Genomic DNA, 13,514 nt, shown 5'->3' with positions numbered 1-13,514 from the left:
TGACACCATTGAGGCCCAAACGGAAGACACTGGCCAAAGTCACATTCCACAGATTACAGAACAACAACAAAAAAAAGTTAGCTGACAACTCGGGAAAACTCATGACTTTCAGATGGTGAGAGGGGCTTCAGAAGCCTGTGGATGCCTGAAATGGGGCACAAAAAAAAAAAAAAAAAAAAAAAAACAGGTGATCTGGGGTTGGGGTTGTAGCTCAGTGGTTGAGCGATTGCCTCACATGTGTGAGGCACTGGGTTCCATCCTCAGCAATAAATAAATAAATAAATAAATAAATAAAGATTTTGTGTCCCTCTACAGCTAAAAAATATTGAAACAACAACAAGAAGAAGAAACAAACAAACAGGTGTTTTGTTCCAGCAGGCATTTTCTGGGTGGGGGGATAACACTTATTTTAAAGAATCTAAAAGTGTGCTGAATAAGTCTACTCTACAAATGGGGAGATTGAAGGTGGGAACAGGGTGTGGTCTGCCTACCACTGATGAACTAATGGAAGCCTCAGGAATTGGATCTGGTCCAAAGGGTTCATATTCACTTTTTTTCTGTGCTTTGAAGACCAGTTTGGAGAGATGACAGACCCACAAGGAGAAGCCAGAATTGAAACTTTGTACTTTAATGATAAAAAAAAAAAAAAAAAAAATAGCATTTCCCTGGATGCTTACCATCTCTGCTCCCATCCCCTTTTCTCTGTCCTAAATACACAGTGGATAGATGAGCACCCAGCCAGAGATGTGCCTGCTCAAATAAATCATGCATCAGTAGTCATTTATGAGAATGAATTTGAAACTACTGCAGGCCCTGAGCACTTTGTCTGTTCTAGCTCATGTAATCCTTCAACATCCCACAAGGCAAAGTACTATTAGTCCCATTTTACTGAAAAGAAAACAAAGACTCAGAGAGACAAAGCAGTTTTCTCAGTGAGTGACAACATGAGCCTTCCCTCTGCCCTCCGGACACACCATGCTATTCCCTGTCCAGATGACCTGATGACCCTGAGCTTGGCAAGGACTCTGTTTCCCAGCTCTCCCAGGCCTGGGGTTCTGAGAAAGTGACCCTTTGTAGCTGCAGCCTGTGGAGTAGGGAAACTGGGGGCTGGGCTGGAGGCTGAGCAAACAGAGTGGCAGAGAGGACAGCTCCTCTTCTCCAGTTCCCTCCCTCCCTGGCTCATTTTCCCCCCTCCCTATCTTAGGCAGCAGAGACTCCAGGAGCTCAGAGCCCAGCTTGCCAGGCCCGTCAACTAGAGGCTGCTTCATGGCACCTCCAAGGCCCCTTCTCATACTGGCTCTGCTGGTGTGGGTTGCTGTGGCTGACCAAGGTGTGAACCAAGGTGTTGATACCATCTGAGGCAATGTAAGGGTGGGTGAGGGTGGCCTGGTCCTGGCGGTATCAACTGACACCCCTTCTCCATAGAGTCATGCAAGGGCCGCTGCACTGAGGGTTTCAATGCTGACAAGAAGTGTCAGTGCGATGAGCTCTGCTCTTACTACCAGAGCTGCTGTGTTGACTACATGACCGAGTGCAAGACCCAAGGTGCGTTCAATACCTAGGTAGGTGGGCCTGGGGTCTCCTCTGTAGCTGGAGACTCATATCACCCATTCTATCTGCAGTGACTCGTGGGGATGTGTTCACTATGCCAGAAGATGAATATGGGAACTATGACCTCTATGAGAGCTCCTCCGTGAGCCCTGAAGGGACTCCTGAGCCGACAACTGTCTCGAACCCTGAGGAAGAAGCTCTTACATCTGAGTCAAGTCCCCAAGGGCCTGAGGTGGAGACCTCAGGACCTGAGGGGATGAACCTAAAACCTGAAGCTACTGCTGAAGGGCCCTCTGAGTTCTCCACAGAGGAGGAGCTGTGCAGTGGGAAGCCCTTTGATGCCTTCACTGACCTCAAGAATGGTTCCCTCTTTGCCTTCCGAGGTGAGTCCAGGGGAAGGCCTTGCGGGTGGGGGCCTGCCTCAGGAGCATGCTCTCTCTCATATAGCCTCTCCTACTCTAGGACAGTACTGCTATGAGCTAGATGAAACAGCAGTGAGGCCTGGGTACCCCAAGCTCATCCGAGATGTCTGGGGCATCGAGGGCCCCATTGATGCTGCCTTCACCCGCGTCAACTGTCAGGGGAAGACCTACCTCTTCAAGGTGCCAGGCCCAGGGACTGTGGGTCAGGACAGAGAACATTTAGGGAAGGGCTGAGAGCTGGTATTCCCAGAACCACGGTGGGCAGGAAAGTCAGATGCAGGACCCTGTGGTACCTGGCTGGGGCTCTGTGGAAGTCAAGGCAGCAGTCTGAGGTTCTAGGTCCTGCATAGCAAGCTGGAGTTGGGAATGGCCATGTTAGGGTATGAGACTCTGTCTCTGTGCCCAACCAGCTGCCTCCTCACTCTCTTTCACCTTTCCTGCCTCTTAGGGTAGTCAGTACTGGCGCTTTGAGGATGGTGTTCTGGACCCTGGTTACCCCCAAAACATCTCTGAAGGCTTCGGTGGCATCCCAGACAACGTGGACGCAGCCTTGGCTCTTCCGGCCCATAGCTACAGTGGCCGGGAAAGGGTCTACTTCTTTAAGGGTACTCAGAAGGGTGGGAGAAGAATGGGCAGAGTTGTCTCGGGTTCCTTCCTTGCTGGGGTCAGGCCTCAGTGTATGCACATTCCCTGTGCCAAGAGCTCCTAATTGATGCAGCCTCTGGGCTCTCCAGCCTTGCTTAGGCCCACCCTCCTGATGCCAGCTCCCCTGCTCCTCAGGGAAGCAGTACTGGGAGTACGAATTCCAGCACCAGCCCAGCTGGGAGGAGTGTGAAGGCAGCTCCATGTCGGCCGTGTTTGAGCACTTTGCCCTGCTGCAGAGAGACAGCTGGGAGGACATCTTTGAGCTGCTCTTCTGGAGCAGATCCTCTGGTATGGCTGAGGGAAAGGCTTGATTTCATCTCCTAAGGACCAGAATCCCTGGGGAGGGGGAGGGCTGTGCTGCCTGCAGGGGGCCGATTGGGTTGCTATTGATCAAGCGCTGTTTACTCAGACCAAACTTTGCTTCTGTTGACCTTTAGGGGGAGGTTTGGCTCTACCCAGACCCCACATCTTGGACTTTGCCTAGCACAGCCAAGGACACAACCAGCAGAGGGAGGGGCCGTGGATGAGGGGGTCTGTGGAGACCTAGGCTGGGGGGTGGAGACACCAAGGATATGGTAGACACAGGAAGGAACACTGGACAGGGAGACTGAGGTCTGCACTGGACTCTGCCACCAGCTTTCTGTGTCCTTTGGCAATGAAAGTGTAACAGATGAACCCTAAAAGTCCTGCTGGAGAGGGCAAAACTGGGTCCTCTAAACCCCTCCCATGAACCCCTTCCCTGCCACAGGGGGCGCCAGAGAGCCCAGGCTCATCAGCAGAGACTGGCATGGTGTGCCTGGGAAGGTGGATGCTGTCATGGCCGGCCGGATCTACATCTCAGGCTCAGCACCCCGCTCCTCCTTGGCCAAGAAGCAAAAATCCAGACGTCGCAGTCGCAAACGCTACCGCTCCCGCCGTGGTCGTGGTCGTGGTCGTGGCCGCAGTCACAGCCAGAACTCCCGTCGGCCATCCCGTTCCACCTGGCTGCACTTGTTCTCTAGCGAGGACAGCGGGCTGGAAGCCTACAACTATGACTATGACATGAACTGGGTTGTGCCTGCCACCTGTGAGCCCATCCAGAGTGTTTACTTCTTCTCAGGAGGTGGGAGCCCTTGCCACCTCTGAAGCTGGTTTTGCTTGAGCCTTCCCTGCTGCCTCTGGTCTCCATGGTCTGAATGCAGTCTGAAGGCAGAGACCCCAGAAAGCCAGGCCAGGAGTCCTTAGTTGCACTGTGGATACAGTCTTCTTTCTCAGGGCAAGAGTGGGCAGAACCATATAGGGTCTCACCCACCCTCTTCCATCCTCTCTTTCAGATAAGTACTACCGAGTTAACCTTCGCACACGGCGAGTGGACACAGTGACTCCTCCCTACCCACGTCCTATCGCCCAGTACTGGCTGGGCTGCCCTGACCTGAAGTAGGAGCCAGAGTCCACACAGCTGGTCTTCCACAGCTTTTTCCTCTTCCAGCCTTTTCTCCCAACCCAATAAAGCTCACTTGGCCCTGAGTTTAAGACTACTGTCCTGACTGGGGTCAACGGATCCCTACCTGGGTAGAGAGCAAGCTGGGCTATCAGGACAGGTCAAGGGGAGGAGAAACAGAGGAGCTTCAACTGTCAGTCCATGCTAGGCTTACAGCCCTCTCTGTGAACCAGAAAAGTTGGGGGCTGAGGAGGGTGTTGGGAGAACTACCCTTCCTCTGAGCTAAGGAGCCTCCAGCAGCCCAGGTAGGCAGGCACTAAACCCCCTGGTCATGACAGAGTCACTAAGCCACTCCTCCCTGGGTTTGCCTTGCTTTGAGCCTTGGACTTGACTAGGGTCTTAGGGTTTTGATGGAGATAGAAGGGGCAAGAGAAGAGGTAGGGTCAACGGGGTCATCATGCTCCTGTAACCCATCCCTAGGTAGGTGGATAGGCTTGCCTTCCTTCCATCCCGTATTTCTTTCTTTTCTTTTCTTTCTTTCTTTCCCTCCCTTCCTTTTTTTTTTTTTTTTTTGTGGTACTGAGGATTGAGCCAGGGGTGCTCTACACTGAGCTACATCACCAGCCCTTCTTGTTTTTTGAGACAGGGCTCCTTAAAGTTGCCCAGGCTGGCCTTGAACTCAAGACCCTCCCTGCCTCAGCTTCCTGAGTAGCTGGGATTACAGGTGTGCACTACCACACCCTGGAGGATGGGAGTTTTTTGAAGTTTCTGTCCTGGGTTCCGGGTGGAGAGCAGTGGGGTCAGGAGAGAGAGGGAAGGACTGGAGCTGGAAGGAAATTCATATGTACCCCTTTCTTTTAGCAAACTAACTTCGAAGGCTTCTAAGGAAGAGAGCACTGTTAAAATATCACCTTTAAACCCTCAATTGTACCTGTGAGGCCTCCTCTGGCTCCAGATTCCTGGGCCCCAGAAAGCCTCAAGGGTCAGGCAGAAAGTGAAACAGCTCTGGTGTGGACCTTTGTTCCCCAACCCTGCTGAAAGCATGTGCTCCAGCTCATTTTGTCCCCTTCATCCTCATCTTGTCCAGCTTTACTGCCCAGTCAGTTGTGGGGTAGGCCTCTACCTACTCTTCCCTGAAGGCAGCCAGAACCAGGGCATGGAGGGCTCCAGAAGGGGCAGTTGAAGATCTGGGAACACTGGAAAAATTTCAGTGGCCTTCTGGAAGGAGCCCTGGAGGATTTTCATGAAGTACAGGACTGCAGGCAGATTGCCACAGGTTGTTTGGAGAAAGAGGCTGGGACCAGCTTCCTTTGTGAAGCTGGGGAAGGGCAGGGGCCATCAAACTGGCTCACCCATATCCCATCAGCCCAATCCTAGCCCTGGCCTCCCCTCCCCGCTCTGGGCTTCTCTGCCTCACTCTAGCTGGACTTTAAGCCTCTCTCCTGCTGGGGGAGGGGCCAGGCACTCAAACAGCATAAAACCCCAAACAGATGGGTCTGGTGTGGGCACAGGCCTGGCGTGGCCCTCTGGCTCCTCGGCCCTTGCCAGCTTCATGGCCAGCCCTGTGGAAGCGTCTCCAGCAGGTGAGGTGACAGGGATATAGGGTGGGTTGGGTAAGAGGTGGGGCAGGGTGTGATGGGGAAGGTTGAAGAGGGTTGGCTAGTGCAGACTGCAGAGTCAGGCTCTGGCAAGAAGTCCTGGCTTGACCCCCATGTCAACCCCTAGGCCACGCCAGTGGGTTGGGTCCCCACCGGAGAAAGAGAATCACATTTAGCGTTGGGCAGCTGCTGGAGTTGGAGCGGGTGTTTGCAGCACGACCCTATCCTGACATTGGTACCCGTGAACACCTTGCCCAACTTACTCGCCTACCGGAGGCCAAGATACAGGTGAGCCATGACCTCCCCCCCAGGATAGGTTACTTTCATACAGCCAACTTCTGGCCTTAACCCACAGTTCCTCTCTGGGTATTCTGCCTTCAGGGTCTGTTCTGTCCCAGGGAAGTGGTGCTGGAGACAGAATAGTCCTCTTCATCTTCCTTACCAGGTGTGGTTCCAGAACCGCCGGGCCAAGAAAATCAAGAACAGAAATCCAGGAGGCCTAAGTCCCAGGCCTGAGCCTCCCCAGAGCTGCTATTCTCTTCCAGATACCCCCCAGCAGCCCTGGGCACCCCCAACGCTGGTCCAGCCTCCACCTGCCACCAGCACAGCTCAGTGTACCTCAGTGTGTTCACAGGCCCTGTGTGCAACTCCCAGCTTGGGTCTAGGTCAGGGCTGGGCAGTGACGAAAGCTGTAGCCCCACGGGGACCTGCTGAGGTCTCAGGGGTCCACCCTTCTTTGGAGCAAGCTACTCCTCAAACCTCATTGGGCAGCCTATCTGACCTTATTTATGCCTCAGCTGTTGTCACCAATGCGGACCACTCCTGATCCAGGTCCAGAATTTCCAAGACCTCTCCTCTGGCTCTTACGGTCCATCCAGCCCACTTAGGACTGAACACATCAGAACTGGATCCCCTGCCCTCTTCTTTTACATAATGGAGAAATCTAATGGGAAGAGTTTAGTTTTAGGACCCCCTCCCTTCCACTTCAAGGCCAGCTCAGATGCAGGTCCTCGGTAGTGACTGCAGCATGGTACTTGCTACCTAGCACTCTGGACCCTCCTAGGGCATATCTATTGTCTTGACAGTACCATCAGGATGAGTTAAGGAGTACTGTTTCCCATCTCTCCTGCTAGGACCTGTCCCCAGTTCTCACCACAGAGATGACCTCCTCCCTCTGATGGGGCAGCCATTTGTCTGACCTGGGCCCTTTAGATCATTACCTAAATGCCTGCTATGCATGCTAGGGGAAGAGGGCTGCTCCTACTCTTGACTGCTAGAAACCCACCTTTTTTATGGTTCAGGGGCCCTTCATCTCCTACCACCTGGACAAATTAATCATAACTATGGACCTGAAGAGGGAGTGATATTAAAGTAATAAAAGTAGAAAAGAAGCCTGGGGCTTAAGTTGATTTAATTTTCAAAAAAATCAGATTGCCTTCTGACGTGGGGCTGTGGAGACAACCTGACAGATTTGGGGTTGAGGAGGGTACAGCAGCACTGGGTTTTGGTATCACTGTCATCTGTAATACCAACTAATCTCCAAATAAAATCCAACTCTGTACTTTAATCTGGATTGTTGTATGTTGCAAATAAATGAGGCTGAGGGTTGTTTGCCTTGGAAATTTATCTTTATCACCTAATCCCTAAATAGGGCCAGGTTCCACACAGATTCTGGGTGGGAGGTATTATAAAGGCTTCTGCTGGGATTAGTTAGGGGGATGGTTAATTGAAGGGCTTAGGGCTCTGACTGAGGCCCTGAGTGATGGGAGCCTCTGCTAGCACCCCTGTCACAGTCCTACTAACTTCAGAATATCCCAGTTACCTCCACTTTTGGAGTTGCTCAGCTTTGGGGAGAAAAGCAGAGTTGGTGATCAGACTGCACTGGACTGAAATCCTGGCTCTGCTATTTAATTGGCAACTCTCTGAAACTATGTGCATGAAAAGCTGAGCAGAAAAACTTGCTTGTCTCCATTTTGGGAATAAGAAACAATGTAGGCAAAGGGCTTCATGCAGTGTGTGACACATGATAAAAACGCCAAAAACTGCTAATTCCCTCTGCTGTTCTATACTAGAGCTCAAGAGGAACTGGGAAGGGGCTGGGGATGTGGCTCAAGTGGTAGCGTGCTCACCTAGCATGCATGAGGCACTGGGTTCGATTCTCAGCACCATGTAAAAATAAAATAAAGATATTGTGTTTAAAAAAAAAAAAAAAAAAAGGAACTGGGAAGGCCTCAAATTTCTTGTTTCTCTGACCTCCTGCCAGGCACTTCCTGAACCCAGAGTATCATGGAGAAAGCATGGTACCCTGAGAGGAAGTGGCAAAGACAATGCTCCCTTCACTGAGGTAAATGAGGACTGGCCCTAGCAGATTTTTTTTTAGGTGCTAGGGACCAAACCCAGGGCCTTGCACATGGTTGGCAAGTGCTCTACCATTGAGCAACACCACCATCCTGCCCTTACAGATGGAACCCTCCTTGCACAATGGCCATTGCCTCCTCTTCATTCACTAGGCAGGAGCTAGGTCTTTTGCCTCAGATGCTAACTTGGTGTCCAGTCCATAAAGCAGCTCTTAATAAGATTGAAATGCCACAGAAACTTGTTAACTTGTGAGGAGGTGGTTGGGATCTAGTGTAGATTCCATCCTAATAAATGGTGGAGGGAAGAGAACAACTCCGATTTTGCCACATGTCTGTAATCCCAGCTACTTGGGGGGCTGAGACAGGAGGATCACAAGCTCAAGACCAGTCTGGGCAACTTAGTGAGACCTTATCTCAAAATAAAAAATAAAAAGGGCTGGCGATATAGCCTAGTGGTAGAATGCCCATGGGTTCAATCCCAATTTGGGATCAGGGGGAGAGGGAATGACCCTGATTTTACTGTGGGATGTCCTAGGGTCAGAATCTGTTTGAGGAGATTCTGATTAAGTTAGATCTCTTTTAACATCTGGAATCCATTCAACCTAAATTCAAGTCCTGGGGAGAGGTGAAAGATGGGCAGTCTGGAGCACAGAGTACAAGGAAGTACAGCCATGAACCCCACAAGGCTTTTGAAGCTTTCTGACCAAACTTCAACAGTTCAGGTTACTAGGAACACTGTAAAATGTCACCTACATTTTCTCACAGGTGACATTTCCTCTCAACTACCAGAAACTGGCAAATGTTGTAGAGGAAATGTCTACTAATCCACTGTGTATATAATCTCTAAGAATAAAAAAGTTCTGGGAAAAAACAAGAACTACAGGAGCATGTACAATGAACAAACAGTAATGAGTCAATCTTTAGGAGCAAATCCTAAAAAACTCACAGAATTATGGAGATCTTTCTGCTTTGTGTATCTGACACAGGATTTGAAATAAGAATACACTGGGCACAATAAATATTTATTGGGTAAATAACTTAAAGTTGATATACTTTCAAATTCCATATAAAGATTCTACTATCACACCACTTATCTAAGTTCTCAGAAGTTTAATGTTAGAGACATCAGGGCAACATAGGAATCTTTGGCTCCAATCAACAGAAGAAAGACTATAGCCGGCCATTTGGTCTCAGTCTAGACTGTTTTGCCTTCTGGAAAAGGGGCCCAACACCACTTCCTTTTCCAAAAAGGTAGCTGCCTGGTTTCCAGATCTACCATACCATACCAACCTTTCTTTCTCTTATTTGATACCTGTCCTCTGGTTCCTCTTCCAGCATAAACTGAAAAAGGAAGCCTTTCTGCTTTCTTGGAGGCTTCTGCTCTCAATTATAGGCCTGTACCAAAGATGTACAGACGAAGGATTTGATTGATTTGTGCACTTGGGCAAGTTCAAGGCAGTATGGTCTACTTCTGAGAAGGCCTGGATTCCATTTACTCCTGCTGAAAAAAACCCAGTCCCAGCAGTGCCCAGAATGAACTGGAGAAGGCAAATGGGCACTGAGTTCAGTAGAAAGGTATTGAGAGGTCAGTTCTTTTAGTTTTAAAGAAGTGGTGTTGTTTGAATCTCCTCCAATGCTCCCTCTGGAAATTCACAGAAGACAGGGCTTCCTCTAAGAACAGGAGGTGGCCTAGCCTGGTCCTCTGACTAATTGGAGCTGAGTACAAAGAGCTTCATAGGTTGATTGAGTTGGTTATCAGCAGTTGGGGGCCTGAGCCCCCTCAAATCTTCTCCAGATTTTGTTGATGAAGCACCAGTTACAGTTCTCCCAACTCACCTTCCATTGCCCGCACCATGACATACAGCTCGGCTAGACCCACCACTGAGGCAACGATCAATGCAGCCAGCACTTGCTAGGGAGGCGGAAAATCAGGCTTAAGGAATGTAAGCCAAGACTCAGCTCTCTAGCCCTCAGCACCTTTAATGGGGATGGAAAACCTCCAACCCAGCTCCTAAATCGAGGAGGAGGGGATCTGGCTTCTCTTGTGATTAATACCTGTCCAGCCCTCTCCCCAAAATTGCTCCCTTTGATTAGTGCATAAATATGCACAATTTCTAACCTGTGTAAGGCACTTTCACACACATCCCCTTTTTCCACTAACACCTCCACTTGGGGCATTTTGTCTAGCCCATACTCACCGAGGCCATTTCTGTGAAGACATACTGGCTTCCAAGGTAAGTGCAAACAAAGGCAGCTGCCACCGTGACAATGAAGTTGAAGATGGTGATGACTAGAGCCTTCACTGACCTTACTTTGAGGAAGGGAGAAATTTTTAGGTCAGCATTCTCCAGGTGGCCCTGTTCCCTCAGAGCTGCTTCCCTCCATTAACCGCATTCCTTTCAAAGAACAAGTCTGAATAGCTCAGCCTAAACCCAGAATGTTGGGGTGGAAAGAAATGCCACCTCCATCCCAAGGAGAGGCTTTGGAAGCTTAATTTCCTAGTATCCCACCTTGTTTTCCCAGATCACTGAGCATCCCACCATGGCGTGAATCCTAGAAAAAAGAAAAAGTAGATGATTCAGAATGGAAGCAGCTCAGAGACAACTCACATGTGTCAGTCTGGCCTCACCTCTCTCTATTCCTCAACACACTAACTCTGCATTTTCCATGTATTCTTTTGTCTAGGACCAGCCTGACTCTTTGCTGGACCACAGAGCAAGCATTTCAGAGAAGAGGACATAGGCTCCCAGTACTCATCTACTTCTCTCCTGTTTCAGGGAAAGAACATTCCAGAGATTAGTAGGGAACCCTGTGGGAAAAAAGGCTGCAAGGTTCATCTCCATCTCTGCAATGTTTAAGAATCAGTCACATCTAAGCTCAGAGTTTCAGTGAGTGAGCTGGGAATTATGCCGTTTTAGATAACACAGAACTTGTATGGTTTTGGAATAGGAGACAAGCCAAGTTCCCATGTTGTTTCTTTGCTCTGCACCAGTTTTTATTTCTGTTTTTAGGGACTACTCAGTCCATACATTAAGAAGCAGGTCCTTACCTGACAGGTGACATTACGAGTGATCCGCTTATATTCCTCATTGGCCAGTTGTATCTTAATCTTTTCAAGCCGGGCAACTAGCTCTGGGTTCTAAAGCAGAAAAAAGTGTGTGAAAAGACTGATGTTCTTTTACATGTGTCTTGCTAGGAAGCATGTCGTAATCACTGGTTCCAAGGGGGCACTGAATTACTAAGAGTGCCAGAGGACCTGCATACCAGGTTTGCCAACATAAAAACCAAGATCTAACATTTGCCTTTGGGTTAGGTCATTTCTGTGGCCAACAGCTCTGTCCTAAATAGATTTAGGTCCCAGTGATGCTAAATACTCATAGGTCCACTGTACCTGATACTCTCTAAGATTCTTTTTTATTTTTTTTTAAGATGTTGATGAACCCTTATTTTATTTATTTATTTACATGCAGTGCTGAGAATCAAACCAAATGCCTCACATATGCTAGGCAAGCGCTCTACTACAGAGCCACAACCCAGCCCTTCTAAGATTCTTTTTAGTTCTAAAGAGCTGCCTCCCCCTAGTAGTTGAGCAGTCCACACTTTATACTTCTGGCTAGGCTATGTTAATTCTGGAAAATACCCAGTTTGTCTATTCCACCTCCTTTTAAAAAATGTTTGTTTTAGATGTAGGTGAACACAATAACCTTCAACTTATTTTTATGTTGTGCTGAGGATCGAACTCAGTGCCTCACACATGCTAGGCAAGTGCTCTACTACTGAGCCCCAGCTCCAGCCCCTATTTCCTTTCTTTATAGATAAGGGAATTGAGGCCCAGGAAGGAGGAGTGACTTCTTTGAGGGAAATCAGTGACAGAACTAGGATTAAAACTCACATGCTATTCTTGGTTAGATCTTTCAACATAGCTTTTGTCATTCTATCTCCACTGTTTTGGAAACTGGGTTTTTGGATCTCAGCTTTCTAAAGCTGTCAAATAAAGAAGGCAATACCTGGTTTACTCATCTCAGATGTCAAAGATTTAAAAGACAAAATTTCAAGCCCCAAAACTGATTAAAAAATTTGATGCCCTACTCAGTCAATACCCACTCTCAAAAATATATCCTTTACATACCCGGGGAGGCTTCACAACTTCTGGGAGATAGATTTCACTGCCTTCCAGGAGCTCATGAAGGTATAGTGTGGAATCTGAGAAGAAAAGGTTTCCACAAATGTAGTGAGCCATAGAGTTAAGGTTGAAAATCTAATATCAGAGAAGGGTCTAGCTCTTACTTTTTTTTTTCCTGCTGAAATAAAAATATGCCCATACCTATGTCAACTCATTGCTAGGATCACTTTCAATTGGGAAAAATCTAGGGAAATTCCACCTAAGTATTTCCTAGTGCTGCAAAGTTCACTATAATTGTCAACTCTCAATTACTCTGCCAACATGAAAACCAAGACCTAACATTTACCTTTGGGTTAGGTCATTTCTGTGGCACAATAGCTCTGCCCTAAATAGGTTTCTGTCACAGTAATGCTAAATACTCAGAAGTCACTGTACCTGATACTTTCTAAGTTTTTTTTTAGTTCTAATACTTGAGCAGTCTATGTTTTGCACTTCTGGCTAGGCTATGTTAATTCTGGAAAAATACCTAGTTTGTCCTATTCCCTTTCTTTATAGATAAGGGAATTGAGGCCCAGGAGCCCAGGAAGGAAGAATGACTTCTTTGAGGGAAAACAGTGACAGAACTAGGATTAAAACTCACATGCTATTCCTGGTCTAGATCTTTTAACATAGCTTTCATCGTTCTATCACCAAGAGAAATGAACAAAGAAAGACAACATAGGATATCAACTCTTGCTTTTGAGATGGACCAAAAAGAATTAAGCTCACTATGCTAAGTGGTTCCTAATGTGGCAAAAAAAAAAAAAAAAAAAAAAAAAGGAGGAGGAATGGAATTTGGGAGATGGTATTGGGTTAGATCCTCGACTTCCTCAGGGTCAGGTGTGCCTGCCAAGTGAATAGGAGATTATAAGAGAACAGAATCTGAACAAGTAAATTTTGTCGTCCAAGAAGAATTCCCTTAGGAGTGGAGAAAGGAGTGTGGGTGGCCCTTGGGTTTATGAGGAGACTCTTAGTTGGTTACTTAAGTGCTTTACAGGTTACAGACAATAATAGTGGAAAAAACCAGGAGGAAGTAGATCTGGAAACACGGAGGCGATCTAGACTGGAGACAGACTCACCCCTTTCTCTCAGGTGCTGGTGCAGATCCCGGATTAGACGGAAGGAAACTAAGCGTCGGGGGCCACTAGGGCTATCACCGTCCGTGTGCTTCTTCCCCAGAGCGGCCTCTAGTTCGGCTCGCAGCTTCCGAGGCAGCTGCTCTGACTCCAGTTCCCCGCCGGGGCCCAAAGCGTGTACCAGTCGCTCACCGGCAAGAAAGGAAGACGCCATGTCTAGCTGCCTTTATGGTCAGGTGACCCCAAACCGGGCTTCCGCCTGACGCTCGCCGGAAGTAGTTCG

General features: G+C 48.5%; 3 protein-coding genes across 4 annotated transcripts; 2 read left to right on the top strand and 1 right to left on the bottom strand.

Annotated features, from left to right (window-relative positions):
* Positions 1 to 1,131: 1,131 nt before the first annotated feature.
* Positions 1,132 to 4,124, top strand: Vtn (vitronectin). 2 transcript variants are annotated; one of them, XM_076870015.1, is made up of 8 exons: positions 1,132 to 1,342; positions 1,426 to 1,545; positions 1,623 to 1,934; positions 2,014 to 2,153; positions 2,422 to 2,578; positions 2,754 to 2,906; positions 3,367 to 3,720; positions 3,932 to 4,124. In XM_076870015.1, the coding sequence occupies exons 1-8, from the start codon at positions 1,267 to 1,269 to the stop codon at positions 4,036 to 4,038; spliced, it is 1,419 nt and encodes a 472-aa protein (XP_076726130.1). In that variant the 5' UTR covers positions 1,132 to 1,266; the 3' UTR covers positions 4,039 to 4,124. The 2 variants fall into 2 exon arrangements, with proteins under 2 accessions (XP_076726130.1, XP_076726131.1); XM_076870016.1 differs by having other exon boundaries at positions 1,133 to 1,330.
* Positions 4,125 to 5,590: 1,466 nt separating this feature from the next.
* Positions 5,591 to 6,462, top strand: Sebox (SEBOX homeobox). Its single transcript, XM_076871723.1, has 3 exons — positions 5,591 to 5,621; positions 5,764 to 5,924; positions 6,082 to 6,462. Exons 1-3 carry the CDS (start codon positions 5,591 to 5,593, stop codon positions 6,460 to 6,462), a joined length of 573 nt encoding a protein of 190 aa, XP_076727838.1.
* Positions 6,463 to 9,288: 2,826 nt separating this feature from the next.
* On the bottom strand, positions 9,289 to 13,463 carry Vma12 (vacuolar ATPase assembly factor VMA12). Its single transcript, XM_076870245.1, has 6 exons — positions 13,235 to 13,463; positions 12,123 to 12,196; positions 11,043 to 11,132; positions 10,504 to 10,546; positions 10,192 to 10,304; positions 9,289 to 9,905 (listed from the first exon to the last, which is right to left on the bottom strand). The coding sequence occupies exons 1-6, from the start codon at positions 13,443 to 13,445 to the stop codon at positions 9,810 to 9,812; spliced, it is 627 nt and encodes a 208-aa protein (XP_076726360.1). The 5' UTR covers positions 13,446 to 13,463; the 3' UTR covers positions 9,289 to 9,809.
* Positions 13,464 to 13,514: the final 51 nt, after the last annotated feature.

The sequence above is a fragment of the Callospermophilus lateralis genome, chromosome 11 (assembly GCF_048772815.1).
Source record: "Callospermophilus lateralis isolate mCalLat2 chromosome 11, mCalLat2.hap1, whole genome shotgun sequence".
NCBI lineage: Eukaryota > Metazoa > Chordata > Mammalia > Rodentia > Sciuridae > Callospermophilus > Callospermophilus lateralis.
Note: the sequence above shows the minus strand (reverse complement) of the source record. Positions and strands in the feature narration are given on the sequence as shown.